Consider the following 10,214-nt stretch of genomic DNA (forward strand, 5'->3'; position numbering starts at 1 on the left):
CCTTACTATTCATAATTCAAACACAGTGCAAACAATAAATAAACAAACAAAATTACAATTACACATACATATATACACATATAGAGTATTTATACAAATGTCGCAAGGGTACACAGTGCGCGATGCGACCAAAGATGATCTGCGGAGCATCTCGGCGCTGATCTATGAGCCGACTGTCAAATGGTTTGGCAACAAGCGTCCCAAATACGAAAAGAATGAGATCTTCAAAAAGTATCAGACCCATCGCATGGCCGTCGAGCTTAATGATACCATGGACAGCAGCCTAATAGCCTATGCCGAGTTTCGCAATTATCCGGCAATCGGGCCAATGCCCAGCGACAGCTGGCTGGAATGGCTGAATGAGAAATATTGGTAAAAATTTGATATATGCCTGGCAGATATCTTTGAATTGGCAGTGCTAACAAAGCCTGCTCCATCAGCATCACAGACACCATAAGCTGGCTGAACACCATGTTCTTTAACTTTTGCGTCTATCAAAAGGAACATCCGGAGGCGTTACTCGCGCTGCTGCGTGAAGTCTTTTACATAGAGAATCGCGTTTGGTATTTGATAACAGTGCGAACGCCGGTATTGCAAGAGGATTTGTATTATGCCGAGAGCTTTGATGATCTGGAGAAGTATGCGACGGTCTATTATCCACGCGAGTTTAGCATTTCCTCCAATTCGAACACGCAGTCCTTATATATTACGAAGCGGTTCAGAGTTCTGCCCAAGATCACATATCGCAAGGCTCTGTAAGTTCATGTCACAGTCTCGACCGTTTCCAAATCCTTAAACTCCTGCCAGTGCATCCTTAGCGCCGAGGATAACGACGACATAATCGAGATACACGAACACGAACTGCCCGAGATGCGCGCAGAGCTGGGTGACTTTTATATTGCCGAAGAGTTAATGCGCACGGATGAGGATGCCAAGAATTCGGTGATAATTGTGGCCGAGCTAGTGAACGAAAAACAGGACTCGCATACTGCGGGCTTTATCTGGCTAGACGCAAAGGTGGACATACGCTTCTACGTGCAGAACTTTGAGATGGACATGTTCGGCAATCTGGTCAAGTTCTCAGCCAACAAACCGTTCGATTACGAGCAAGTAACTGTGTCGTGAGTGATCCTCGTGTATCTTTGCCAGGCATAGCTTCAATTAGCCTCTACCCAGGTCCGTGGAGCGCAAAGCGGAGGCCAACCTATTCACAGCCGATGCCATGGACGACCTCAACGCAACGACCATAATTGGTGGCGTGCAGCGCAATGATAGTGGCATCAGGTTGGATATATCATTTTCCTTTTTTCCCAGCTCTGAACACTTTAGCTTAACATACCCTGTCTGCGCTGGGTATAATGCATCGTATGAATGTAATAAGCTGTCTATCCTTCTGCCTGTCTGATTGTTTAGGCTTTCGATATTTTCATTTAAATCCCCGACATCGATATATATGAAACATTAGCTTAAGTTTTGGGGCATACTTCGCAGTTATTTCACTTAAGTATTTCACATTTGGTATGTTGATTTCCGGCATAAAGTTTTTATGCACATATGAAGTTTCATCTTAATTTCCCGAGTTCGGAATAAAGTGCGTTTAGAGCTGGGTACAGAGTAGCTGCTAGTCGGGCAGCCTCGATTCGAGCGTTCTCACTTTTGTCTTATAGTGTGGCCAGTCTAAGCAAGCTAAAGGTGAGCTCGATTCATGGAAATATCGTAGATACGAATGTCTCGACCAGTCAGGATAAGTTCTACAGTCGTGAAGATCTGTATATGAAGTTTGTGCATATATTCGAGAGTAAGTTTTAGGTCCTAGAAAAAAAGCTTGATGCCTAATGCGTACTGTTTAATTGTATGCCTCCAGAGCTAGTCACGACTGGCTACTACATTAATGAGCAAAACAAGTATATTAATCTTCATTATAATACGGATACGAAGAAACGACATGTGGATGGCGTGCAATCTGCCTCGAATGTTTTTGAGTTGAAGTACATCTGTGTGAAGGAGCATTTTCCTCTGCCGCGTTTGTTTAGCTGCCTGAATGCCATGTACGCGGCCTTTCCGGACCGTGACTATTGCATAATGACCATACCAAAGAGCCTCAACTCTCTGCGCAGTCACGTGGAGGCGCTTAAATATTTTATGGCAAGTCACATAAGCCCACAATGAAAATCCATGATTTGTAGTTTTTGCCCCTTTCACACAGCCCGTGGCGATGCGTCCCACCAGAGTGGCCAACTTGACTGATATCTATATCACGCACCGCAGCGCCATTTTCGGAGAAATCAGGTATGTGGCGCCCCAATATACTCATGCCAATCTCTAGATTACCCATAACGACCTGCCCAGCCTCTATCGCTTGGAAAGCACAGACTTTGATATTGTGGTGGACCTGGCCAAGGGCGGCCAAATGTTCTCCGACCTGAGAGACCTGTCGTCGGACAGCAGCTTCTCGTATAACTCCAAGGTGAATGCGTTCGTCAACATTGACAATGAGGTCCAGGTCATACAGCAGATCATGAACGACGTGCTGGAAAAGGAGAACAGCAATTACGACGTGTTCACCATACGCTGTGGCAATTCCACCAAAGCGGCCATTCACAATACGGCCATTGGGTTTGTGATCTTGCGCAAGTTCCTTCACTATCACGAATTGCATTATCATTATCATCTGCCCAACAACGACCAGCATCTGGATAATGAGCGTGCCGAGATTATATCGCTTCGATTGCATCCACTCTTCAGTAATTGCTGCGATGTGATACTTCGCAACCTGGCAGCGAAGACCAGATATTTTGATTTCTATTTCATATATGCACGTAATGTACGGCTTTTTTTATATACCCTACATAAATATTTCTTTATTTTATATGCACTCGATATGCTGCAGAAATTTTTATTCTCCAACGATTTGAAGACAATGATGATGCCCATCGAGCCCACGCCGATGAAGAAGTTTTTCTTCACCAATATCGACAAAAAACTTCAATGGGGTTCAAAAACCTTGCTTACGGGCCTGCCCGATTTCGATTACTATCGTGATCATTTGGTAGTCTTTCGCCATAGGCTGAATCCCTCGCAATGGTTTGGGAAGACCACCAGATTGGTCATTATTGGATTTACGGCTAACGCCAAGGCGTTCTTGCGTCAGCTGGTCTTTCAGTGGAATACTAAGGAGTAAGTGCATTCCATTTCCATTTCTGGATCCCACTTACCAATCGCTAAAATGCCCTGCAGCCACGCGAACGCGGAGAACTATAACTGTCTTCCACGCTTGCAGGTTACGGTTATTGCAGCTCCCGGTCTGGTGGAGGCGGAATATGATTGCATGTTCGATTGCCCCTACTGCCCGCCGGGTGGACACTGCTATTTAAGCCATCGAAACTATTCCTGTTATGTGCGCGATGTCGTGATGCGCATGGATCTGCGCCTTTGGGTACAATTTCTGCCCGGGCATGTGAACTACATTAACAGGTAAGTCTTACGAATTAATGAGCGCTTCCAAATCCCTATAATTGTCACAGGGAAAAGAAGTTTGTGAAGATTAATAAGACCTGCGAGATATACTACGATACTTTGCTGCTAATGAACTATTTGAGCTTCAGACTAAAAGTGGACGATCACAAAGAGGATCATCCCGGGCGAATACCCTCTAATTTCATTGAGCTCAACAACCGCCTTGACAAGTTTCTGCTCTTCTATAAGCTGCGTGTGCTCATAGAGGAGCACAAGCGCGATTATTTAATACTTATGTATGGTTGCAATTTGCATACTTATGAGTGCATAGCCTTTCTGATATCCCATGGTGTCGCGCCGGAGCGAATCATCCTTGTCTTGCCTCATAAGAAGATTGGCACTGAAAAGGAGCAGAAACTTACCAGTCCCTTCGTCGATGAGAATCTGCAGTACATACTCGATGACATATTAGAGGATCTCGAAGTACAAATACATAGGGATCTCACCTTTGCACATTGGGTACAACATGGCACAGCGAACTTCATACTTGAGGTTGTGTTTAAACCCTGGAAAGGAAAGAAAGAGAGAGTTTCATTCGATTGCGATATATTCATATCATTCCAGGAGGGTTGCATGGATTCCAACACCGAGGAATGTAAGTTAACTAATCTCAAGCCTAACTAATTTTTCAGTTTACTTTTAACACAGGGCTGAAGGCATCGGAAATTAAGCTGCGAGGCAGACATATTTTGGTTAATAAGAACTTTCAGACAAACGATCCGGACATTTATGCCGTGGGCAAGCACATAGAAATCGATGAGTCCATAAATCATCAGTACCAGTACACAAACGAGAAGGAAACAGCTATAAAGGTTGGGTGCTAAGGAATTATTTTTGCCTTTATCTTACGCTCTTTACAATCTCTTATAGTTAATGCAAATACTAGAGCTACGTGAATACGACACACCTATTGACTATAAATACTCGCAGCCCTCATTCTTTAAGGCCATACTGCCTCTTGGCTACTTCATCACCAAGCTGACCATGCCTCGCCGCTATCTGGCCAGCTATGCCCTCGGCTGTACCAAATGCTCGCTGAGCACCTACTTGAACAATACCTTTTGCCGCATCGGACTCACCCCGAAAATGATTGTGGATGAGATAGTTGTTGTCACTAAACAGGTGAGCTCAAGTGTAGAGCCTCTTCTATGGCCAGTGCATGTTTTATACATTTTTTGTTTGTAGAGTGCGCCTTTGGATTATCTGGAGCACTTCTGTGGCAAGCACGAGAAGATGTTGAATAATCTGAAAGCGCGCTATAAGGCAGGTAACATCAAGTGCTTCTTGCGGTTCCTTCAAGAGCCTTGGACAGAGCTGTTAATGCACGATGATTTCGAAGACTTTCAGGCAGAAAATCATAAAATGCTAATGCCCTTGATACAAAATTTGGATTTGGTAGGCCTTGACCCAAGGACGTACGCATATAGCATCTAAAAGCTTTACTTTCCTTTTCCACAGAACACCGAGAATAATCTACGTGAGGTCAACAAACAGCTATTGGAACAAAATCTATTGGACTTTATACGTAAACGCCGAGGGGAATTTCATCACGATTTCGTACTGCCTGAGGACTACTTACACGCGGACAACTTTGGGGACCTTCGCTCGGGTCATGGGAATTAATCTAAATTTTCAATGTTCAAATAACTTGTAAACTGAGTAGTTGCATGGAACACAATTCATTACTTTAAAACATAAAAAAATAAAAACAATAATTACTCACATATACTACAAATGGAGACAGAGTATGAGATACGCACGGCTTGCAAATACGATATCGAGCTGCTTGAGGCGCTCTTCTCCTCGAAATCGGCGAAATACATTGGCGAGAAGCGAGAGCCGCCCTTAAAGCAGCTATTCCATGAATATCAAACTCATCGCCTGGTCGTCTGCAAACCAAAGGATCCTAAGGCTATATTGGCATATAGCGAGTTTTGCATATATCCAAATATACCGGTGCTCTCAAATGACTGCTGGCCACAGTGGCTAAAATGTCGTTTTTGGTAAGAGAAATTCGACTAGGGTATCACGAGCCTATAAGATCTAAGTATATGATTTGAAATCCTGCGTGTTGTGCCCTGTAGCGTGGATCTGCCCATTACGCTGATGAATACAATATTTTTTAATTTTTACATACATATGGCGGAATATGAAGATATTTTGAGACAACTCTTAATGGAGGTATTTTATCGTGAGCACAAAGTATCTTTTTTAGTTGTAGCTAGGCCCCCAAACTATTTACCCAAGGAATTTGAGGAGCTGGAAAGCATTGGTAAGGTCTATTATCCCATTGCGTTTGATATGTTCTCATGCAAAAATCTGCCGAATATTATTGTAATAACGCGCAGAAAATTAATGCCATCCGTATCTTTTCGTAAAGCCCTGTAAGTAGCTCTGCCACAATACTAAAGATTAATGCAAAGTCTATAACTGTACAGACCTGAGGACAATGATGATATTGTTGACATGGTTGACGTCCATGAGCCGAAAATGCGCAAAGAGCATGGAGATTACTTTGTAGCCGAGTTGCTTCTGGGCACAGCCGGTGGCAATATAGAAAGGGATCAAATTATTGTTACAGAGGTACAAAGTAAATCTGAACTTTCTATGTAAAGAACGGCTTATCCTGACTGATTGATTGACGGACTGATAACAGTTTCCCGTCTAATTCCCCTAACAAGGGTGGATTACTAAGGAAAAGCTGTTGTTCTTTACCTTTTGGTATCTTCACCTAAATTGGCGGAAAATTAAAGGGAAATTTAGAGCACTTATACTTTATTACCTCATATTATTTAGGAAGCCGGTTCCTCAGTTGATGGTAGCACGGGTATGATGTGGCTCACGGAGGAGGTGGACATCGAGGAGTTGATTAGGAACTTTGATCTGGAGAGCTTGGGCAACCTGGTGACATGTACTCCCGATGTGCCACACGCCACTGTGCAATTCAATGTCTTGTAAGTAAGATAATTATAGTTGATCAGAATTAGTGGCTTACGCTAATGGCTGACCACGCAGCACGGCAGAGCAGCGGCAATATTTTAATCTCAAGAAAAATTTGAATTACTTAAAGCGGCGCGGTGTCTCGCTGAGAAAAGGAAGTCAACGCAGTGTCTATTCCCAAAATGATACCGGCTTACTGGGTGCATATGAGCGCCTTTTCACAAAATTCAAATACATAACAGATGGTAGGTTAGAGCCCTTAATGGACCTTCTTGTAAGCTTCTACAATTGCAGAGCTATGTAATAGCAGCAACTATTTGGACAAAGTACCGAAAACTCTGAACATATCATTTGATTTGCCGCCGCGCAAGAGCATGATCAAGAATAAGAAATACTGCCTGAACAATGCCTCCCGGGCGTTTCTGCTGAAGAACTTCATACTGCACCCGAGTCTCAGACTGGAGTACTCTTATTATTACATCTGCGCGATGTTTAGCGCATATCCGGATCGTGATTATTGCGTGGTGCCTGTGTCACCCAGCGAAAATAATTCCGCCAGCCTCTGGGCGTTACTTAAGTACTTTATAGTGAGTAATTTCGAATAGATGTGGGCTTAACAACCGCTCGAGTTCCACTTTTCTAGCGCGTGCAACATCGCCCCAGCTCCGAAATGTCCGACGAGGTCTTTGTGGCACATCGGTGTTCCATTAATACAGAGCTCAGTATCTACCACCTGGCTAAGGATGACATCGACGATGTTATTAAGCTGATGAGTGTTAACAACCCAACCAAAATTAGCAATGAGAGCCTAAAGAGTGGCCTTGAATCGCATATCCAGGAGACGGTCAGCCATCAGATTAAAATCGTTAAGCAGATTAGCTCCGATGTGCTGTATAACCCGATGTCCGAGTTTAGCTTCTGGGTTATACGTTGCGGTCACACGAGCAGGGAGAATACCACGACTGTTGGTTTTGCTATATTACGGTAAGTGGGCGTGGCTAGTGAAATACATTTAACGTTCCGTCTCGCAGTCCGTTCTCGAACTACGAAGCGGTGTATAAGCAATTCGTGCTGCCCCACGATGAAGACTACATGACCTTTGACCGTTGCGAGCTTGTAATGCTGCGTCTGCATCCCTACTTTCACATGTGGTCCGATGAGGTGCTGCGCACCGTGGCCATAAGATCGGGCTATCGGGAAATCTTCTATTTTCAGGAAATCATCGGAGAGCCCTTACCAAATGATTTGGCCCAAAAAATGATGCCAGTGGAGCCGCGTCGCATGCGTAGAAACTGGTTCATAGACACCCAAAGCGAGCATTGTTACAGGCGTTCGTCGACACAGGTGGATCTTTCGAAGATAAACTGCGTCATGGATCAGTTCTATTTGTTTCGACACAATCTTTTTCCCTCCAAATTCATTGGCAATCAAAATCCTATAGTTATCGTCGGCTTCTCGGACATATGCAAGGCTTTTCTGCGTCTCATGGTTTTTGGCTGGAATACGCCCGAGTAGGAGCTGAAATGTTTTTGACCTTTTCCTTGGATTACTCTACAATGTCCTTCCCTCAGCTACAAGAACGTGAGTGTAAACAACTGCCTGCCTGTTGTGGAAATAACAGTTATTGTCGAAAATGGCGAGATCGAGGCGGAGTACGATCCCAATGTTGCGTGCCAATACTGTGGCCGCAAAGAGGAATGCTATTTGAGCAATAAGAACAGTTGTCCCTTTGTAATGGACACTACACAACGCCTGGATATGCGCAACTGGATCAACTTTGTGTCTGGAAAGGTATCGTATATTAATCGGTGGGTGTTCGAGTAACTTTACTTGGTTTGGGTTTGTTTATTACGTATACGCACCGTTTTGCAGTGATGAAAAGTTCATTCGTCTGGATAACAACTGCAAAATTTTCTATGACAAGCTGCTGCTGCTGTGTGATACCAAGTTTGGATTGCCTACGCTGGGAAGGATTGATGAGTCCCATCATATAACCTATCCATATAACTATGCGCACATCAATGGACGCCTAGACAAGATTATGCTATATCACAAGCTCGAGGAGCTGAACGAGTGTGAGTTGTCCAAAAAAAAGGTTATCATCTATGGCTACACCTTGGCTCTATACGAGTGCATTGACTTCCTGCTGAAGCATAACTGTCGACCCGAGAATATTGTGTATGTACAGCCGCATAAGGTGATGGAGCCCGAGTATTTAAATAATCCCACAAATGACAAGAACCTGGACAACATACTGGTGCAAATGGTTTCTGATCTTGGCATTAGAGTCCACGAATCAGCCAATTTTATGAGCTTTTCGTTGTTTACAAAAGTGAACTTTATTGATAAGGTCTACTTCAAGCTATTACCCAGCGGAAATACTCTGTCCTTGTCCTGTAGTATATTTATCAATTTTATGGAGAACTATATGCCCATGTCCATAGAACGAAGTGGGTATCTTGAAGATGGGGAATATTTACTAAATGATTAAAAATATTTGTATGCTTTCAGTGCTTCTCAACAGTGATATTAATATGAAGAATCGCAAGATACTTGTCGATGAGGATTATTGCACAAATGATCCGAATATTTATGCGGCTGGCAAACATGTAACCTTTCTCTGGGATTCATTCTATCAGTACATCTATACCAGCGAATGCGAGATGGCCCAAAAGGTGAGTGATAGCTGGCCTTTGCATGCTTCATCCCGGATTTCCAAACATTTCCGCTTCCAGTTGATAGACATACTGCAGCTGAGCCAGGAGCCGTATACCAAGGAGCGCAAGTTTAGCAAGCCATGTTTATTTCACTGTCTACTGCCCCTGGGTCATATGGTCATCAAGATAACTGTGCCCAAGCGCTTTTTACTGGGCAAGCTCTCAAATGAGTACAGCCAATTCATGACTAGCTACTCCAGCTCAGGTGATTTCTTTCGCGTTCGCATGAGCCAGAATCTGATTGTAGAGGAAATGGTGTGCGTTACACGTAAGGTAAGATAAATATATCTATATATATGTAATCAGATTCCTATGTAATCGGCATGAATTTTGTATGCCTGCTCAGCTATATAAGCCTCTCTATTTTCTGGAGTTCTTTTGCGGAAAGCATGAGACGCTGCTTAATAATATGTATAGTCGTTGGAAAATGGGTCTGCTCAAGGATTTCGTTAGCTTTTTTGAGGCGCCCTGGACCGAATATCTAATGCACGATCGTTTCGATGACATGCAGAACAAAAATCATTCTACGCTCATCACGCTGCTGCAGCACATGTACTTCATCAAGGGCAAGGGCACATGTACTTCGTCAAGCGCCAAGGGCGTGAATTTTGGCAATTCCGATTTCGATGAGGCATGCAAACATTTTCTGGAAGCGAATCTTCTCAAATTTCTGCGCAAATATCGTAAAGAGTTTGTCAACGAATTTGTCTTGCCCGAGGATTGGGAGATAGAGAAACAGGTTTAGCCATGGGCGACATTTCATATGGGTTTCTAATAGGTTTCAGTGTTTTCTATAGGTTTTTTTTTAGGATTAGGTAGCATCTATATTCATATCAAATAACGATAAACTTGTGTTATTTACGTGCTATGTATAAGATTGAACCAAATGCTTTTTAGCTTATATTTATGCTGAACACCGAAGAATTTATTTCAAATGGATTATACGAGAAAAAGTACGAGAAATCTTTAAAAAATCATTTTCTAAACAAAATATCAACTGTTCGGCTATGCAGGACATTCTTGTCGTCATGGTAACTTTTA

General features: G+C 43.2%; 2 protein-coding genes across 4 annotated transcripts; both read left to right on the forward strand.

Moving 5' to 3' along the window:
- Positions 1-40: 40 nt before the first annotated feature.
- LOC115758772 (cilia- and flagella-associated protein 61) lies at positions 41-5,224 on the forward strand. 2 transcript variants are annotated; one of them, XM_030699541.1, is made up of 15 exons: positions 41-372; positions 441-755; positions 819-1,121; positions 1,177-1,284; positions 1,668-1,798; positions 1,865-2,145; positions 2,207-2,289; positions 2,350-2,824; positions 2,891-3,177; positions 3,238-3,474; positions 3,525-4,111; positions 4,165-4,328; positions 4,387-4,638; positions 4,702-4,911; positions 4,975-5,224. In XM_030699541.1, the coding sequence occupies exons 1-15, from the start codon at positions 98-100 to the stop codon at positions 5,137-5,139; spliced, it is 3,873 nt and encodes a 1,290-aa protein (XP_030555401.1). In that variant the 5' UTR covers positions 41-97; the 3' UTR covers positions 5,140-5,224. The 2 variants fall into 2 exon arrangements, with proteins under 2 accessions (XP_030555401.1, XP_030555409.1); XM_030699549.1 differs by having other exon boundaries at positions 4,447-4,638.
- LOC115758786 (cilia- and flagella-associated protein 61) lies at positions 5,174-9,939 on the forward strand. Of its 2 annotated transcripts, XM_030699569.1 has the most exons (14): positions 5,174-5,519; positions 5,601-5,788; positions 5,897-5,900; positions 5,955-6,099; positions 6,313-6,470; positions 6,532-6,701; positions 6,751-7,043; positions 7,100-7,440; positions 7,488-7,967; positions 8,028-8,264; positions 8,329-8,906; positions 8,968-9,131; positions 9,192-9,446; positions 9,520-9,939. In XM_030699569.1, the coding sequence occupies exons 1-14, from the start codon at positions 5,251-5,253 to the stop codon at positions 9,916-9,918; spliced, it is 3,681 nt and encodes a 1,226-aa protein (XP_030555429.1). In that variant the 5' UTR covers positions 5,174-5,250; the 3' UTR covers positions 9,919-9,939. The 2 variants fall into 2 exon arrangements, with proteins under 2 accessions (XP_030555429.1, XP_030555421.1); XM_030699561.1 differs by having other exon boundaries at positions 5,175-5,519; positions 5,601-5,900.
- Positions 9,940-10,214: the final 275 nt, after the last annotated feature.

The sequence above is a fragment of the Drosophila novamexicana genome, unplaced genomic scaffold, assembly GCF_003285875.2.
Source record: "Drosophila novamexicana strain 15010-1031.04,08,12 unplaced genomic scaffold, DnovRS2.1 tig00000008-arrow-pilon, whole genome shotgun sequence".
Lineage (NCBI taxonomy): Eukaryota > Metazoa > Arthropoda > Insecta > Diptera > Drosophilidae > Drosophila > Drosophila novamexicana.